A 20,374-nucleotide genomic window follows, 5' to 3' on the forward strand; every position below is an offset into this window, starting at 1 on the left:
TCAGACCACTCAAACAAACCCATAAAGCGCAGTGTCCCTCAGATAGAATTTGGGAAGGGGATTTAATGTACAGATGTGTCCTCATACACTGTCGCTTCAGTCACCTCAAACAGCCCCTCTCGGCCCGCCAGGTCCCAGGCAACCCAGCCATGCCAAGCGACTTTCTTGCTCAAAATGTGCGCCTTATTTGCATAAATAAAACAACTGGAACAGACCACTACTTTGCAAGATTACAATTTGTACATCTTTGTGCAAATGAGTGTGAATCTGTATATGAAATGCTACGATATACTGGCCGTGGCTTTTTCTCATGCCGAGTTCTGTTGTTCTTCATCTGTGACTCTGTACGAGTTTAAGAAACTAGTATTCTGCGCTGATGTATATAAATAAATAAACAAGTATATTTGTTATTTATCAATTGTGTATTTATTTTTATAAATGGTAAAAATAGAAACAGACATGTATTAACATAAAACTATCATATAATGGTTCAAAACAATATTAAGTATAAGTATATTGTAAACATAACCCTATAGACTCAATAGATGATGAAGCGAAAAATGGCAATATATAAACTATATTACTACACTGAACAAGACCTATATGTGTAGAAAGTCCAGTGCAATAGTAGCAGCATTTGTGATCAGTGAAAGACTTCCAGACATATATCAATTATATCCAAATGTATCAAGGTTTAAAAATGTAAAAAGTGAGTACTCACAAAAAGAAAAAAATATCGCTCAGAGCAAAAACAGATGGATGGATACTTGTATCACCTCCAGGTGAATTATTGTGGTGCCGTCTTGCCAAGGTCCCCGCTAAGCATAGGGGTCTCTAGCAGCAGCCAGGAAGCGTCCTCTCGATTAGTTGTCAGTGGCCAAGTGAAGCCTCCGCCGTGAGACAGTTCAGAGACACCACCGCTGATATTCCAACTTGTCTCTATAATGCAGGCCGCATCTTAATTTCCAAGCAGCACTGTAATGTAGCAAGCACTCAGTCACAGCGCAGGTCTCCGATGTGCCGGCGGCCAGGGTCCCAATAGCGGCACATCATGGTTTTAATTAATCAATCAAAGTGGAGGTAGTCTAATAGTAGCAGAGCTGGGAGCACCAACAACATGTTTCGTCACTCCTATGACCTTTATCAAGTTGAGTCTGTACATGTTTAAAACTATTTCCTGTGCAGTTAAAGTCGCAGCCCGGCATGTCTTGTACATTTTGACTGGTGTTTTGCTGCGTCTGCGATGCAAATAAGATGCTAAATGTAAAGAAAAGACTTGTATGCTACACCTCTCAGAGCGACTCAGTCGCATCGGTCATCTCTCACTGTATGGTATATTGACCTTAGGTCTATGAGAACACATCTGTAAGTACAAGAATCCTGTTTTAATTTTATGAGAGCAATATTATTTATTTTATGAAAAGGGCAATAATAATTGTCAATATGTGACTTTCCTAGTTCTTTGATTAACAGCGCCATTGTGCTTTGTTTCAGAAAAAAAACAACAACATTTTATATTATACTGTATGTTATGTTATGTACGTTTTGGGAGATAGATATTTGTGGCTTTGTTTATATGTTTGTTTAAAAGTTGCAAAAATTCAGTACAAAAAAAAATTAACCAATATACGCAGTCTTATGTAACAGTAGGTTAAACTTTTTGATAAGTTTTCTTTTTCTGGGCACATGTCTAAATTACTCCTAATTATTGTATCTTTGCAGGAGCGTCCGTCTTCTGAGTGCTGGCAGAAGTTGGAGTGTTCCCGCACATACAAGAATAACAACCAGCTAAGGGAGTATCAGCTGGAGGGCATGAACTGGCTGCTTTTCAACTGGTATAACAGGTGAGATGCGATGCGTGAAATTGTTCAAAGTTCTCTATAAAATATGTAAATATTAATGAATATACCTTAATTTTGTAGGAAGAACTGTATCCTCGCAGATGAAATGGGCCTTGGTAAAACTATCCAGTCTATCACCTTCCTCTCAGAGATTTTCTTTATGGGAATACGAGGACCTTTCCTTATTATTGCTCCACTATCCACAATCACCAACTGGGAACGGGAGTTTCGGACATGGACAGAGATGAATACAGTGGTGTACCATGGGAGCCAAATCAGTAGACAGATGATCCACCAGTATGAGATGTACTACAGGGATGCTCAAGTGAGTCTTATACTCATAATCGTTTTATTTTGTATGTAGTTATATGAATCTGTATCCTATGCTGGGAATAAAACCATACTTAGTAACTTTGTACATTAGGTATCAAGATTCTAATTATGTGTGATGGAACCTATGGCACTTTTCTCCTTCCCTGATTTGAGTTGGATAAATTAGAAGTAACTAGATTATTTTTCTCCAGTTTACAGTTATAGAATAAATTTAGTTTGCCTAACATGAACTGGTGATACAGATGTGTCCTCAACCAACGGCCCTTCCCGGCGCACCGGGTTCTGTGCGATTCAGCTTGCAGCAAGTGTCTTTTTCGCCAGAAGCTGCATCTTAGTCTCAATCGGATGCAACAAAAACCGCTTCATGAGACTGCACTGATTAATTTGCTATGCGACTGAGTGTGACTGAGTCCATTAACATGGACCCTTGCAGCTGGAGAGGAATATAGAAGCTTTAGCTAACCAACAAAACCATTGCCCACCCCTAACTGAAAGAGCACAGCCCATAAAAACTGCCAGTCAAATGCTATGGAGACATAATTATTATTATTGTTATTATTATCATCTATTTATATGGCGCCACAAGTGTTCAGCGCCTTACAAAGGCAAATAGGTTGACTTACAGTACAATACAATATAGGACATGGATAATATACATTGCTACATTCGCGACCATAACATCCAGATAAGCAAAAGAGAAAAGCACCCCAGTGTTAGGTGCCCTAGTGGGGAGTAAGAAGTAGATGACAGTAGAGTTAGGAGAAGCACAACAGGGAAGAGGGCCCTGCTCATAGGGCCTCCCCAACTCCCTTCTCTCTCCTCTCCAGTCTGTCCTCAATGCTGCTGCTCGGCTCATCTTCCTCTCAGAACGCTCTGCATCTGCCTCCCCTCTCTTACAAGCTCTCCACTGGCTCCCCTTCCCTTTCAGAACCCAATTTAAGGTTCTCACACTCACTTACAAAGCCCTCACCCATTCCTCTCCCATTTACATCTTGGATCTCATCTCCCTTCACTCTCCTGTCCGCCCTCTTCGTTCAACAAATGCACGCTGCCTCTCATGCCAATTGATTACTTCCTCCAAGATTTTGCCCGCACTGCTCCCCACCTTTGGAACTCTCTCCCTCTTCCCATCAGACTCTCCACCTCTCTACAATCCTTCAAACGGGCTCTCAAGACCCACTACTTCATCAAAGCCTTCCAGCTCTCATCTTAACTTGCTGCTACATACTCCTTCCACCCTGCCTACCCATCTGCGTGGCATCCAAAGAAACCACCAAGGCATCTCCGCTGTCCACATGTTGCAGCTGAAGATCAGAGTAAAGACGTCTAATATTCGTGATAATGGATTTGCCTGGCATAAAGCCAGTTTGATATTTTTTACCTTGCCCTAAATTTCACCCTAACCCTCCCCTTGGTGCCTAACCCTAACGGTCTGGGTAGGTGCCTGACCCTAACCGTCCCTTCTAGTGCCTAACCCTCCGGTAAGTGCCTAACGTTCTCTCCTGGTGCCTATCTCAAGCACGTTTAAATTGCTCTACTGTCTTAGCTTCTACCACCTCTGATGGGAGGATATTCTACTAATCCACTACCCTTTCTGTAAAGTAATTTTTCCTCAGATTTCCTTAGAACCTACTTCCCTCCAATTTCAGTGCATGTCCTCGTGTTCTAGTACTTCTCTTCCTCTGAAGAATGTTTCCCTCCTGCACCTTGTTAAAACCCTTGATATATTTGAAAGTTTCTATTATGTCCCCCAATTCCCTTATCTGCTCTAAACGATACATATTAAGATCTTTTAGTCTTTCCAGTTAAGTTTTGCGATGTAGGCCATGCACCAATTTAGTTGCCTTTCATTGTACAGTCTCTAATGTATTTATATCCTTCTGGACATACCTCCAGAACTGAACACAGTATTTTGGATGAGGCCGTACCAATTACCTATATAGGGGCTTTATTACTTCTTTCTTTCTGCTACTGATTTCTCTCCCTATGCAACCAAGAATCTGACTTGCCTTTCTCATTGCTTTGTTACGTTGTTTACCAGGCTTTAAGGCACCTGAAATAATGACTCCTAGATCCCTTTCCTCCTCAATAGTTTCCATTATAGTGCCACTGATGCTCTATTTAGCCTTAGAGTTTTTGAAACCCAAGTGCATGAATGATTTAGCATTTTTTGGCGTTAAACTGAAGTTGCCACGTTCTCGACAATTCCTCTAGTCTACCTAGATCATCAATCATTTGTTTCACCCCTCCTGGTGTGTCTACCCTATTGCAAACCTTTTGTGTCATCTGCAAAAAGACATTCCTTCTCTTCCCTCAAGGCTCGGGGAAACTGGACCATTAGTTGTAGGTGGGAATGCGAGGAGCTGGCACTAACTAACTCTGTAAATTTTAAACCCAAGCTCCTCCCCTCTGCAACTCCATGACTCAGTTTAGATTAAGTGCCTGTGGAGCAAGGCACGTTTTTAGATTTAGATTTTTGTTGATTTGTAATAATTATTTTTTTTTTTTTATATAGGTCCTGGGTGCTGCTTTTACAGCGGGAGTGCAGCGGCTGCGGGGGCTCCCTGCCTAACAGCCGCGTCTTGCCGGCCGGCGGGATGCACTTATCAGCGTCACCCCCCTGAGCATTCTGGTCTCATAGAGACCGCCTGGGCCCGGGGACAGAGCGCTCCCGCACCCTGGTAGAGGGAGCAGTACTGTCCTGGATGGTGGCGCCATCTCTCCGGGTCTTCTAACACGCCGGCTCCGGCGAGGAGCGCGCCGGCTACAGGCCACCACTTCTCGGGCAGACCAAGTGTTTTCCCCATTGAGGGGAGTAACACTTCAGGCAGCAGTCGCGGCTATCTCCGCTAAGCGGGGGCGGAGCTAGGCACACCTAGCTCCCCCCGCTCTCCGGCTGCATTTGGAAGGCTCCTAAAGCACTGCATACGAGCTCCAGTCTCTGAAGTGGGACCAGCCTGCACAAAACAGGAGGAAGGTCAGGGAAGAGGGTTCCATTTCCTCTCCTCTGCGGGGTGTTCAAAAGGAAAGTTATTTTTGCCTGTTTGGAGACTCTGTGCTCAGTGAACGCACTATATTTATTATTACTACTTTCTTGGGTCTACCTGCCTTAGCAGGGTAGTGCAGGCGGGGCCAATATGACAGACAAGTCTAAGCCCGCCAAAGTCCAAACTCCTACGATGGCGATATTTTTTATGTGCGTCCAATGCCATGTCAAATTGACTTGTGGACAGTTGTACTCCGGGGCGCTGTGCGTGGACTGTCAGCTGGGACCCACTTGTGCGCAGCCATCAGGTGGTGCCACTTTCGCCCCGGACGAACCGGCGTGGGCCCAGGCTATGGGTCGGTCGTTCTCAGACTTGGTGAGGCTCATATAATTCAGAGGGAAGAACTTGCTCAAACAGCAGCGTCGGTCCCTATCTTGCCGTCGCCCCCCGCAACCGTGGTGGTCGCCCAGCCAGGGCCGGATCCACCTTGGTTTAGTACCATGGAGCGAACAGCTGCGGGTTTTGAGAAGGTTTCCTCCTCTATGGAACGCTTCTTTGAAGCTCCACACTTTGCATAAGCGTCTTCCTTCCTCCAGGGACCCGTTAGACATTTCCGAGCCCGAGGAGAAGGAGGGGTAACTCCCATAGGAGGAGTTTCCTCCTGAAGCGGAAGGTACAGAGCCCACCTCATTGCGGCGGTGCGACAGTCTCTGGACTGCCTAGACCTGGATGTCCCAGCTGCAGCGGAGGGACCGTTCAAGCGTAGGCGTAAGAGGGTCGTTTGCTTTCCGGCTTCCTCGAACCTCTCGGATCTCGTCAAGGAGGCGTGGAAGACACCGGATAGAAAGTTCACCATACCTCCTAAGTTTGCAGCCCTTTACCCGCTCCCACCAGATCAGGTCGCCAAGTGGGAACTGCCTCCGAAAGTGGCTGTGGCTTGTTGGCAAAACACACGGCTCTTCCGGTCCAGGGTTTGGCAACCTTCAAGGACCCTCTGGATAAAAAATTGGAAGGCTGCCTTCGGAGCATTTTTATTGTCTCAGGGGTCGTTATTCGCCCTTTGATGGCATCCGTGTGGGTCACTCGGGCCATGGAGACATGGGCGGACAGACTAGTGGCTGGTCTTCAGGGTGACTTAGCCAGAGAGGCTTTGCTGGAATTGGTGTAACAGTTTTACAGGGCAGCAGAATATGTGTGTGAGGCCGTCCAGGACGGTTCGCAGGTTTCCTCCTGGGTCTCGGCTCACAGAGCACTCTGGCTACGCGTCTGGGAGGCGGACACTGAATCTAAGTGTTCTTTAGAATCTCTTCCTTTTTGCATGGGGGGGGGGGGGGGTCCTGTTCGGCTCTGAACTAGCTACCATCATTGCCCAGGCAACTGGGCTGGAAAAGTACTTTCCTTCCCGTAGTCAACGGGGCCCACGGTTCCGTGTTTTCCGTTCTTCCTTTCGAGGGGGAAGACCAGTTAGATGTCCGCCTTCCCCGGGACGATATTTCCCCAGCAGGGGGTTTGGGGCCGCCTCCTCCATTTCCGGGACCGGTGGGTGACGTCGACGGCCGATGCATGGGTGAGGAGTATTATTTCCCGAGGCTATGTGATCGACCTCAGGGGACCGCCGCCGCTGCAACGTTTTTTTGCTATGGCCTTTCCCGGGGACTGGGGGAAAAGAATGGCCTTGGACCAGGCCATCAATTCTCTGGTTTCGGAGGAAGTTATCGTTCCGGTTCCTGTGTCACAACGAAAACTGGGTTTTTACTTCAATCTCTTCCTAGTCCGAAAGCCCAACGGCACTTATCGGACGATTTTAAATCTGCGGGCATTGAACACCAGACTCTGGGTGGATTGGTTCCGCATGGAATCGCTCCGATTGGTGATCCAGGGAATGTCGGCAAACAAGTTTTTGGCCGCACTCGACTACGGAGATGTGTACCTCCCACGTTCCGATTTGGGTAGGGCACCATTCTCTTCTCAGGTTCACAGTCGGACAGGCACATTACCAATTCCAGCCCTGCCTTTCGGCCTGGCAACATCCCCACGCGTCTTCACAAAGATCATGGCGGCTATGGCAAGTCTGCTGCATTCTGAAGGGATCACGGTCGTGCCCTATTTAGACGATCTGCTAGTGAAAGCAGATTTGGCTTCCCAGTTGCAGTGCCATCTGGATCGCACGGTACAGCTGCTTCAGTATCACAGCTGGATACTGAACTTCGAGAAGTCTCACCTCACGCCTTGCCAGTGCCTGATGTTTCTGGGAGTCATCTTCTATTCGTCCCTCCAGAGAGTCTTCCTATCCGAGCCCAAAGCCCGGGCCCTCCAGGATTTTAGGAAAGTGCTGTCAGTGCTTCACCCATCCATCTGGCTGTGATGAGGTTACTTGTCTACCTTTGAGACCATCCAGTACGCCCGCTTCCACTCGCAAACCCTAGAGTGGGAGATTCTCCTAAATTGGACGGGTCGCTCGGACGACCTCTCCTCTCTGTTTCTGGTTCTGTCAAACAGCACTCGCCAATCCTGTCAATGGTGGCTGATTTCCGATCACCTACTCCAGGGTCAGTCCAACTGGGACATTGTGACTACAGAGGCAAGTCTCAGCGGTTGGGGAGCGGTGATGTCGAACCTTTGTCTTCAGGATCTTTGGTAGTCATCGGAGACTGTTCTGCCAATCAAAGTGCTGGAACTCCGGGCCATCTATCTGTCTCTGTTGGGAGCCCTAACCTCCTGGCCGGCCGGCCAGTGAGGTTTCAATAAGACAACGCCACAGCGGTGGCGTATGTAAACCACCAAGGCGCCACCAAAAGTGCGGTTGCCATGGCAGAGGCAAGTCACATTCTTGCTTGGGCGGAGATGTTTGTTCCGGCACTATCGGCGGTGTTCATTCCGGGGTGGAAAATTGGGAGGCAGACTTCTTCAGCAGGACCACCTTCCTGCCAGGGGAGTGGTCTCTCCACCCAGAAGTCTTCCAGCTGTTGGTCCGGAAGTGGGGACTCCTGGAAGTGGACCTGATGGCGTCTCGGCTCAATTGCAAGGTCTCTCTAATTTGTGCGAGATCCCGATATCCATTGGCCTTCGCAGTGGATGCCATGACAGTTCCCTGGAACTTCCGTCTAGCCTACATTTTTCCTCCGATTCCATTGTTACCGTGGGTACTCCGGCGGGTCAAGGAGCAACAGGTTCCAGTGATCCTAGTGGCTCTAAACCTGCCACGCAGGTCGTGGTTTGTCACGGTCCTCAAATTGGCCGCAGTTCCCGGTTGGCATCTTCCACTGCGACTAGATCATCTTCTTCAGGGGCCGTTCTGTCACGAGAACCTTCCTCGATTCGGTTTGACGGCCTGGTTATTGAAACTGGTTTTCTCCTTCAGTGATCGGGGACCATGCTCCAAACTCGAAAACAAGTCTCCTCGCGCAACTACCACAAGGTCTGGAAGACCTACATCTTGTGGTGTGAGAGGCGTGAAGTGCAAACATCCCAGTTCCTAGGCTGTTTGCTTTTCTTCAGGGTGGTTTGGAATCCGACTTACGTTTTCAGTTACCGAAGGTACAGATTTCGTCTCTCTCCATCTATTTTCAACGACGTTTGGCTCTCCTGCCAGCGGTTCAGATTTTTTTGCAGGGGGTGTTGCAGGTACAACCTCCGTTTCAGCCGCCAGTGGCGCCGTGGGATTTCACCTTGGTCCAATCTGCTCTCAAGCAGGCTCCCTTTGAGCCATTGGACTCCGTGGACCTTCGATTCTTCACGTGGAAATAATTTTTTCTTATGGCCATTGCTTTGGCTTGGTGGGTCTCTGAGTTGGGGGCTTTGTCTTGCCGTTTCTTATCTTCGATGACTATCGGGCTGTTCTCCGAACAGTCCCTTCGTTTCAACCGAAGGTTGTTTCTGCTTTCCACCTGAACCAGGCGATCTTTTTTTCCTGTATTCTTACCATCAGAACCTTCCCGGGACCGGGACGATCTGTAGCTGTTTGACGTCGTCCGGGCCCTGCGGACTTCAGACTTGAGTCGTATGGACTCCCTTTTGGTCCTCTACGATGCCCACAAACCTGGCTGACTGGCCACGAAGCAGAACATTGCACAATGGCTCCGCTCAATCACTTTTAGGGCTTATTCTGATCGGTACGCCCGGCGCCTGCCAAGGTGTCGGCTCATTCCACTCGAACCGTGGTGGCCTCCTGGGCGGCACGCCACGGGGCCTCGGATGAACAGGTTTTTCGCGCAGCTACCTGGTCCTCTGTCCACACGTTTGCGCGGTTTTACAGGTTTCATATTTTTGTCTCCGGTGATGCCCGCTTTAAGCTTACAGTTCTAAGGTCAGGCAACCTGAGCATTCCCTCCCCTGGAGGCGGCTTTTGAACGACCCATGTTTCAGTGTCCCCCAGCCTTTAGGAAAGCGAAAAGGGGATTTTTGGTACTTACCGTTGAATCCTTTTCTCTGAGTCAGGCTGGGGGACTCTGCTTTCCCTCCCTCACGCTCTGTCGTATTGCGTGGTAGTTTTTACGCGGTTGGTCCCTAGGGGGCCGTTTTTTTTGTTATTGGTATGACAGTGTCACTGAGTTACTGCTTCTCCTTACCAAGAACTTTTCATGTTGTAATGAATCATGTGGTTGCAGAGGGGAGGAGCTTGGGTTTAAAATTTACAGAGTTAGTGCCAGCTCCTCGCATTCCCACCTACAACCCATGGTCCAGTGTCCCCCAGCCTGACTCAGAGAAAAGGATTCAACGGTAAGTACCAAAAATCCCCTTTTCCCTTTGATGCCATTTGCAATGTCCCTAACAAAGATATTAAAAAGCACTGGTCCAAGTACAGATCCCTGGGGTACACCACTTGTAACCTTTCGCTCCCGAGTCTGCACTCCATTTACTAAAACTCTGTCTCCTGTCTGCAACCAGGTTCTTTTTCCATTCAACCGTCTTAGAATCCAAGCCCATGTTTTCGAGTTCACTTAGCAGTCTGCGATGTGGGACCGTATCAAAAAACTTACTAAAGTCTAGATATGCCACTATGTCTCTGTTCGTTACCCAGTTAAAAAAGTCAATAATATTTGTTTGGCATGATCTCTCCCCAGTAAATCCATGCTGTTTGGGATCCTGTAAATTGCTGGACTTGCGATATTCCACAATTCCTACTTTTAATAGGGTTTCCATTATTTTCCCTACTACTGATGTAAGGCTCACTGATCGGTAGTTACTTGCTTCATGCTTCCACTTTCGTGCAGTGGGGGCCTACCTGCACTCTTTTCCAGTCCTCTGGAATTACTCCTGTAGCTAGCGACTGGTTAACTCTGTTAATGGTGTTACCAGCACCCCTTTAAGCTCTTTTAGTATCCTTGGATGTATCCGATCTGGCCTCATTGATTTATCCACTTTCAGTTTTGTGAGTTCTGAGAGACTTTCTCCTCTGTAAATGTACTTGTATCAAACTCATTTTCATGATTGTACTTGCAACTTAACTGTGGCCCCTTCCCCTCTCTCTCTTTAGTGAATACTGAGAAAAAATAGATATTTATGTAACCCTTCCTAATCAGGTATTTACATTATCCGTGCCTCCACCCAAGCTTTTATCTACAACACATGTAGGGTGGGTCTGCTTGGGTAAACCCACTCTAGGATGCTAAATTTAGATCATTTCCCCTATATGCTCCCTTTGTGTTTTATGTAATAGTTATTTCGTACAATTAATGTTTCTTCCTTTTCCCTTCAGAACCATATTTGTAAATACAACACTAAAGCTGCCCACACACATAGCAATATTTTACCCGATTTGGCCGATTTCGACGAATCGTGACAACAAATCGTGTAAAATATGGCCAAATCGTGCATGTCCACTCACGATCACGATGCCAATGCAGGTCCCCGCTCGTCGTACATCGCATCTTCAGATCTGCCGTGCTGTAGGGCAGATTTGCCAATCTGGGACACAATGCACTGGATGCACGATAGATCTCAAGTCAGATTGGACATTTTTCACTCCAAATCGTGAGTAGAGCTGCCTCGGGAGAGTTCAGGGGAAATCGCGCACATCCTGAGATCGTGTGCAGATCGCTATGTGTGTGGGCACCATAACAATTGCATTAAGGGAAGTACACACTCACAGTTTGGAATTATGCAATATTTTAAAGTATAATATATTGGTGGTATTACACATTAAAAAATACACTCTGTGATACATTGTATACCCTTTTTAAGATCACAGGGATCAATATACACTTACTGACTACTGAATGGATTACCTTCTGCTACACCAACAATATAATAATTGGTCAATACATGTTACTGTGGAACTTCTGTCACTCCAGAAACTGTTTAACATTAGAATACAAACATATTTTGTTGTAGTAACTGAAACATTTAAGTAAGTATCCCCAATTTGTACAATTATCACATCTCTAATGAATGTGGATAACTGTGATGAAACCCCCTTTAAGCTGGCCACACATCTAAAGATTATCTGTCCAACCAGCCAACTAGTTGATTGGTTGGAATGAAATCTGGTAAGGTATGAAAGCAAATGACAGTAAGCAATTTGCTCCTAAATGCCAGAAAACAGATGAAAATGGTCATTCAGACAAGTTTGTTAAATGTTTGATCTAAATAATTTGTTCAAACAACATTTGCTTTCATACCTTACCAGATTTTCATTCCAACCAATCAACTAGTTGGCTGGCTGGACAGATAATCTTTAGATGTGTGGCCAGCTTTACTCTTAAAAACAATTACAGCCAATAGGAGCAACTGAATGACCTTCCTCCCTTTAATGGCGTGATAACTTATAACCTAAATAACTCGCACAGCATTGGATATACTATTAAATGTTAGTCTTACATAGTCCATATGCGTTACAGTTCTATTAGTTCTCTATTCCCTGTATAGTTCACTGTTTATATGTATATATATTTTTAACTTGGCGATATATAATAGTTGAAAATTAATAAATACCTTCCGTTACTTTGTTTTGCAAGCTATAATCCAAAGACTGACTGCAGCTGTGAACTGTTACATTTCTTTTTAACTGTTACTACTGAGAAGCAATGCTGGCTTTAGATACATTGTTTCAAACTCAGGCAACTATATAGAATCCCTTGTCCAGATGGCAAATTAGTGCCTGAAATCACAATTACTGAAATGACAGCAGATTGACTGGCTCCCGAAGGTGGAATACAGCCCTAGGCATTAGTAGGTGTGGTTATAAATCTCTCTCAGCTGAAGTGGCTAGCCAATAGTTCTCTGTTATGTAAGTTCAGCGATACGAATACATCTTCCCCAGAGTGAAAGCTCCCAGCATACCGTATATGCACTGTATTAACCACAGTGGATAATATAAGCATACAATGGTCTCAGGGTTGATATTCCTCCCCCAACTCTTCTCGGTGACTAAGGGGCCTATGTATCAAGCTATTTTTTACATAAACTTATGCAGAAACCCCCCAGCCAGCTACCCCATAGACTGCAGTTTAGTTATTGTAAGTCTGATTAATACACAGACCTATATCTGAGCCAATTGGTTAGCTGCTCAAGTAAAGCTATTTGTACTGTGTTTGAGTAAACACTATAAAGGGTATTCAATATGAAACGTAAACTTCGCTGTCGAAGTTTACGTTTCATATCGGAGCTTTTACCTGGGATAAAGTATCGGGCGCGCGCCCGCTTATCCCCGTATTCAATATGAAACCTACGAAAACGGGAGCCTGCGAAGTGGGATTTGCGTTAAATTACAACATTTTCCTTAAAAAAATTGTAGGACCCCCCTAAAACTGTAAAAACATGGGAGATCACTATGGGTAACCCCGTTTTTAGCCTGCAAATGAAAGTCGGGGATTTAAATAGATGCGGCAGGTGTTTTTTTCCCGACATTGAAGAAGTGATGCAGAAGAGCACTTTTTTTTTTCGGTTTTTTAAGTGGTCCCATCAAATTTGGGGTACATGAAAATGGGTACTAGCATATTTTTATGTCCCTAAAGTAATTTTTAAAAAATTCTGCAACTGTGCACCTGCCGCTATTAATCTATTCTAGAATACACCTGCCGCATATTTGCAGAATAGCCCTGAACCTATTTCCCTATTGTTAAACGATTTTTTCCCATTTTTTTTTTTTCACCCCAATTTTTACATTAATTTTTTGGGGTGTTACTATTTTTTTTTTTTTTTTTTGACACAGTTATTTTTAAAATGTCATTCCCAGGGGTGCAGGCTATTTTTTTTAAGCCTGCACCCCTAAACCCCAATTCTGCACTTTTTTTCGCCACCTATTCAGTGGTGAAAAGTTATCCCCGGTTTTTTTCATAGACTCATAGGTGCGATATTAACGCAAAAAACGGACTTATCGCTCCATATTGAATTCCCCTATAAGCATTGTAATTTGTTTTTTGTCTAATAAAAATTAGTTATTAAGGGGTAAATATGTAAAAAAAAAAATAGTCTTGTTATGGAACTTGTCCTGATTTCCCTGAAGGCGATAGTAGGGAGAGATCATTTTTAAGTGTAGATGCAATTTCATTTTATTTTTCTGTTCTCGTTATCCATTTATTTCCTCCCAGACGTCTCCCATCTGTTATATATTGTGGTATTAGAATTTGTATTTATTGCAGGTTTGGAAAGGCCTTAAATTATGACAGAGCTGGATAGCAGGAGTGAATAGCCTTTCTCCTAGTCTGCACATAGACATAACTTAAAACTAGATTAGAATGTAAATTCAACATGCTAAACACAAACAAACAATTTAAATTCCTTTAAGTTTAGTGCTACTTTGTGTAACCTGTGTGCATAGCAGACAAAACCATGGGACCCACCTTAGTTAGTTTGATTAACGTTCTTGTGAATGTAATGATTTAGTGCCCCCTCCAGTATCAGTGTCCTCTATGCCCTAAGGCTAGTAGTGTATCTTAAATGGATGCAAATAAATGTATGGAATTCATTTCAATATAGCATGTACAGAAATACAAGTAAATTGAAGGCGTTTGCAAACTTTCTCTCACCTTTGTAAACTTCTGTAATATATTAAACTAAAGTATACAATTATTTTGATATTTAATGTTATAATATATGCTCATTTCTTCTAATTTTCTTTTGTGCATACAAAAAGGCAGCTCCTATTTCGGGAATCTTCAAATTCCATGTAGTTATTACAACGTTTGAGATGATTCTAGCAGACTGTCCAGAGCTAAAAAAAATCAGGTGGAGCTGTGTCATTATTGATGAAGCCCATCGGCTCAAGAACAGAAACTGCAAGCTTCTCGAGGGACTCAAACTCATGGCACTGGTGAGTAGCAGGGTATCTTTCTTACTGCATAACCCATGCCTGCATGAATTGTTGTTCAGTTTGTTCTCTAGGTATTGGTAAAGTTAGAAATTCTGAAGAGAAGTAGACAACAAGATATAGGTAAGTTACTCAGATCAGGCCTAGTAGGCACTAGGTTATATGCCAGCACCCTGAAAATTAAAAATAAGGGTTTTTATGTGGCTCTGTGAGATCTTTATTTACAACAGCAGAATACAACATATCAGAATGACTGAGAGCTCTCTGTGTACTATAATTATCAATGGTGTATATTGCCTTCCGAATGAAACCAGTTTCAACCTGACAGTACAGATGTGTCCTCACACACCTAGCATCCTATACATCATATGGCGCAAGACGCGTGGCACGACTGAGATGATCAGAGAGGATTTGCGTACCGTATTTTTCTTAAAATTATCTGACTTATACATATTGCAGAATTAACGAAAAGCCACTCAGTATATTAAAGACGCTAGGCTAGCTATGCCCAATTCTTAAGTCAGTTTTTAGTCTAATAATTTATCTTTAACTAAATATCTCAGTTTCTTCTAAACGTAACCGAACACCTTCATCCATTTGCCTCTTCAATTGCTCCAGACATTATATTTCCTATTTCTAGTAGCAGTGATGTGTGCAACGTATATTTCTTCCGCTATGTATTGCTGTATGCAGTCTCCTCCAAAATGTCACACTATGAAAATAATTTTTATTTATGGATTAATCTTTCATTTATATAAAACACTGCGTTTCTTCCTCAACAGGAGCAAAAGGTTCTTCTCACTGGTACCCCCCTACAGAACTCTGTGGAGGAGCTGTTCAGCCTGCTCAACTTCCTAGAACCAAATCAGTTCCCTTCAGAAAGCACTTTTCTCGAGGAGTTTGGAGATCTGAAGACTGAGGAGCAAGTAAGGTGTTATCATTGGAAAACAATGGGGGACCAGTGGCGCCTCAAGTCCGCCGTTTGCGTACACAGACATACCATTGGCTGCAGCATCCATGTTCTGAGCAACCCTATGGTCGCTCAGAATGTTTGTCTCAAGTAAGCCGCCGGAGCCTTAACTACTGCGTACGAATTCACAGGCACAGACACGCCCACGAAACGGTCACGACACGCCTGCATTTGAGTCGGCACACCCATTACCTCCCACCAACGCTCCCTGACTGTCAATCACGCTGCGTCCAAGTTCTCGCAGCAACTGCGGTCTTTAAGGAAACTTGGCGCATGTGCAGTGCTACTCATACATATGCACAGTACAAAAATAATCGCTCAACACCGCAAACTACGGTATTGCATCCACCTCTATAACAGTGCAGTCAAACCCCACAAGACCAGCACTTTTCACATGCAGTCTGTAAATCCTAGATCAGGTGTTCTTAACTCCAGTCCCCAAGTACCACCAACCGGTCGTGTTTTGTGGATTTATTTGATCATGCTCAGGTGAATTAATCTATTTTGCCTGGTCAGTAATTGTCCCACCTGCTCCCACAGACAGAAATGCTGAAAACATGATCTGTTGGGAAAACTTGAGGGGGGAGGTTGAGAACCACTGATCTACGAGGTCTCTTAGAGCACAGGTTCTCAAACTCGGTCCTCAGGACCCCACACAGTGCATATTTTCCAGGTCTCCTCACAATCACAAGTGAAATAATTAGCTCCACCTGTGGATCTTTTAAAACGTGTCCGTTAGTAATGAATACACCTGTGCACCTGCTGGGTGACCTGGAAAATGTGATCTGTGTGGGGTCCTGAGGACCGAGTTTGAGAACCACTGCCTTAGAGTATGTAGAAATTAGATGAATCTATGGGAGTGAACTGGTTTCCCCAAGTACCTAAAGGCCAGATTCTATGCAGTTACACCTCTTTATTAGGCAGAGTATGCACCCCGATGGTCGGATAACTCTGACTGGTCTAATGGAATGAAGTGCCCATAATCTCATCCATTGACTGCAGGGCCCAGTGAATTCTAAAGTTTAAAGTACACGTCACTTACACACAGCATAAGCAGCCATATTGTGGGCTGAACGGGTTGGCTACGGGATGCCGGCGGTTAGAATTCCGACTCAGTCATCCCGACAGGGTTAGGATAGTGACACCTTTTGGTTAAGTATCCTAACCCTCCCTCCCTGCACCATAAACCTAACTTCACCTCATATCGTGATTCCGGCGCCGACATTGAGAGCATCTGCATCCCGGCTGTAGGATTTTATCTACCTCCCGGGCTGAACAAACCTATCTATTTGCTATAAACCATTGACATCGCTGTGGCACTGCTTGACTTAAAAGCACAAGGAGTAGCTTAAATATATGTGGTATTGCTTCTTATTGAATTGGTAGGCTACATTCTCAATGGAATCATCATAATAAACCTGTTTGATTTTGATGAGGTTAGCTGATAGGTTCTGTATGTTCTTGTTAATAAGTTTTTTTTTAACATTACTAGTTGATGTTTCTAAGAAATTGTCACGGTTTACACTTAATCCTAGTTATTAATTGTTTGACTAACTTTCAGTTGCAAAAATTACATATGTTTTCATTAAACATTGGGTAATGCTGCTGTAACAATTTAAAATGCAAGTCTACGCTCTGTATTGGATTCCTTTTTGAATAGGAGAAGTATTTGGCAAAGCATCTGTGAGTTGAATTATTTCCTCTTAGGTGAAAAAGTTACAGTCTATCCTGAAACCAATGATGCTGAGGCGATTGAAGGATGATGTGGAGAAGAACTTGGCCCCTAAACAAGAAACCATAATTGAGGTGGAATTGACCAATATACAGAAGAAGTATTATCGGGCCATCTTGGAGAAGAACTTCACATTCCTGGCCAAGGGTGCCAACCAACACAACATGCCTAATCTCATTAACACCATGATGGAGCTACGGAAATGCTGTAATCACCCGTATCTTATCAATGGTGAGTATATTATGTGCTAAAGACTATTGTATCATGTATTTTTTTTTTATTGAAACACTGTGTCTAATATACAGATATAACACAGTAACATTTTAGTTCAATAATTGAAAACAGAGTTATAGATAAAATATTTCAAAATTATCACAATTACTATACATTTTTGTAATATTTAGCTGAACAAAGCTGGTTAAATCATTTTACCACACTAAAACCATGGTCCTAAAGATGTTCCCATCCTGAATTTTACAAAAGTGAGAGTTATGAGTCATGAGCAGAGATCGAGAACACAGAACATCACTTCCAAAAATAAAATAATGCAAGAATATACATATATACCCCCATTTTAATAATGACACAGCCACCACTTCTTAATATATGTTGAAGTATATGAGTGCTTCCCTCCATTAGCTATCATTAACATTCCAGAACGATTGGAGGGTCATTGGATATTTCTCGTAAATTATACCATTGAGTGTTTCTGAACGACTCGTGGATATGTTTCAGAATACCAATGGGTAAAATTGAGATAAAACTCTCCCATGTATCAAAAAATATTGAGACCCGAACTTCATATTCTAATGTGGTTTCTATCCATTCCATGTTGAATACATGGAAATGCTTCTCCTTAAATAATATCAGAGTAGGAGGGGCAATACTTATCCAGGCTTGTAAAATGGCTTTTTGCGTTCTACCGCACTTATTATCACTAATAGTCTTCTACAACCTTTTGTGACTCTCTGACCCTCTGGTAAATTCCAAACAATGCCCATTCATTAGTAAAAGATAGTTAGTTTACCAAGTTGTCTAATGCGTATCTACGTACTTGTAACCAAAATATTCTAAGAAGAGGGCATTTCCAAAAATAGTAATATGTGTTTGCTAATGGAGAAAGGCAACGGGGACACGAGGGTGATGTCTCCATGCCTGACCTAAATTGTCTGTGGGGAGGAAAATATGCCCTGTGGAATAAATTTAGAAACAATCATCATGTATTTTATTTTCTATGAGAGTAGAGTCATTGTGCAGGATAATTCTGAAGTCCATTGCTGGAAATGGCAAGCACCACTCTGTCTATATAATATAGGCTATGTTTGCAAATGAGTACACAGTGTTTTTCTTAAAGTTCCATGAATCTTTGGACATTCTGTCCTCCAAGTTGGTGAGCCATTGGTTATAAAATCTGTTATCCCTGCATTAGGTGCAGAGGAGAAGATTCTGGAGGACTTTCGCAAAACACACAGTCCTGATGCCCCTGATTTTCAACTGCAGGCAATGATACAAGCAGCAGGGAAACTTGTGCTGATTGATAAGCTATTACCAAAGCTCATTGCTGGTGGACACAAAGTTCTCATCTTCTCCCAAATGGTTAGATGCCTGGACATCCTGGAGGACTATCTCATTCAGAGGAGGTAAGTCAAACCTAATAATCAAAAGAAAACATAGCAATGAGTTATCTGATTACACTGAATTCAGCTGCAGTCATTCTGTAGGTCATAAAATACATTTCTCTGTACTCCAATTTGTTTGACACTACCTATCTCTGGGTATATAGGGCGTGGGTTTTGATTGATTGTTTTTGTTTTGACTCTCCTTTGGGCTTTGATTAGTTTAGACTGGAAGTAGTTTGGCTGAGAGTGGCTGGTGGAATGTAGAGGGAGAGTGCGTATCTTCAAATAAGTTTAGTTTAATGTGTCAGCTGCTCACAGCGCCCTCTACACCTCAAGGATGTCAGTTCCCCCAGATGGAGTGAAAGAAACAGATGCAATGGCGGATTACAAAAGCCTCTTTTGTCCTTGAAGCCATGAAGGAAAGTCTCAATCAGTATGTATATGTGTGTATATAATCTAGATACAATGGCCAGCGGCACTCATGGGGCTTGTAAATGTAGTAAAGATAGGCTGTGAAGCTCTAGGTCTCAGTAAAAGTTTCAGATATGTCAGCAATCTGTGCAAAATACAGACAGCATATTTATGCACCTGACTGTATATAATCAGTGTGTGTGTGTGTATATATTTATATATACAGTCAGGTGCATAAATATTGGGACATTGACAGAATTTTCATATTTTGGCCTCTATTCACCACCACAATGGCTTTGAAATGAAACAAACAAGATGTGCTTTAACTGCAGACTTTCAGATTTAATTTGAGGGTAATTACATCCAAATCAGTGCCTCCCACTTTTTAAGGGGCCAAAAGTAATGGGACTATCAACTCAAAAGCTATTTCATGGACAGGTTTGGGCTATTCCCTCGTTATTTCATTATCAATTAAGCAGGTAAAAGGTCTGGAGTTGATTCTAGGTGTGACCTTTGCATTTAGAATCAGTTGCTGTCGACTCTCAATATGAATATATGAAAATTCTGTCAATGTCCCAATATTTATGTGTGTGTGTGTGTGTGTGTGTGTGTACACAGAAAGGGACCAGTACACCAATTTTGCATATAAATAGAATATATATATATATATTTTTTTTAAATAACCATGCTCCGCAATTCAACTATAGTCATCAACAGTAGATCACTAAACAGGAGCCAAATGCACAAAAAAAGATTTTTTGTTACTTATCAAATGCCTGGTGATCAATCATGCCAGCCCTGGGCCCATATTCTCATTGTATCATCTTTTTCATTGCAGCAACTTGTGCTGTCTATTTTTTTATACTTGTTTTAATGTCATTACAGCCAATAAAGTAGCTGTGCTCACAGGTCTTTTGCTGTTACAGGTATACTTATGAGCGAATAGATGGAAGAGTGAGGGGCAATCTCCGCCAAGCAGCCATTGATAGATTCTGTAAACCAGACTCTGATCGATTTGTGTTTCTGCTCTGCACTCGGGCGGGAGGTCTGGGAATCAACCTGACAGCTGCTGATACTTGCATTATCTTCGATTCTGATTGGAACCCTCAGAATGATCTACAGGTAATAATGTTTCTGTTTTATGCCTCAATATAGTACAATTAACTAGTTGTTTTTTTTTATATATATTTTTAATTTGGGATATTTCTTTTTCATTTCCATAGGGGAACAC

General features: G+C 43.4%; 1 protein-coding gene across 2 annotated transcripts in view; it reads left to right on the forward strand.

Annotated features, from left to right (window-relative positions):
- CHD6 (chromodomain helicase DNA binding protein 6) overlaps window positions 1-20,374 on the forward strand; it is a 194,667-nt gene that overhangs the window by 82,131 nt on the left and 92,162 nt on the right. For both annotated transcript variants that reach the window (XM_088480666.1, XM_088480667.1), the window contains exons 11-17: window positions 1,723-1,844; window positions 1,923-2,166; window positions 14,238-14,414; window positions 15,194-15,337; window positions 17,089-17,344; window positions 18,543-18,753; window positions 20,070-20,265. In XM_088480666.1, the coding sequence (XP_088336792.1) occupies window positions 1,723-1,844; window positions 1,923-2,166; window positions 14,238-14,414; window positions 15,194-15,337; window positions 17,089-17,344; window positions 18,543-18,753; window positions 20,070-20,265 (1,350 nt within the window). The remainder of the gene's footprint in view (window positions 1-1,722; window positions 1,845-1,922; window positions 2,167-14,237; window positions 14,415-15,193; window positions 15,338-17,088; window positions 17,345-18,542; window positions 18,754-20,069; window positions 20,266-20,374) is intronic.

The sequence above is a fragment of the Taudactylus pleione genome, unplaced genomic scaffold (assembly GCF_031769625.1).
Source record: "Taudactylus pleione unplaced genomic scaffold, aTauple2 ptg000256l, whole genome shotgun sequence".
NCBI lineage: Eukaryota > Metazoa > Chordata > Amphibia > Anura > Myobatrachidae > Taudactylus > Taudactylus pleione.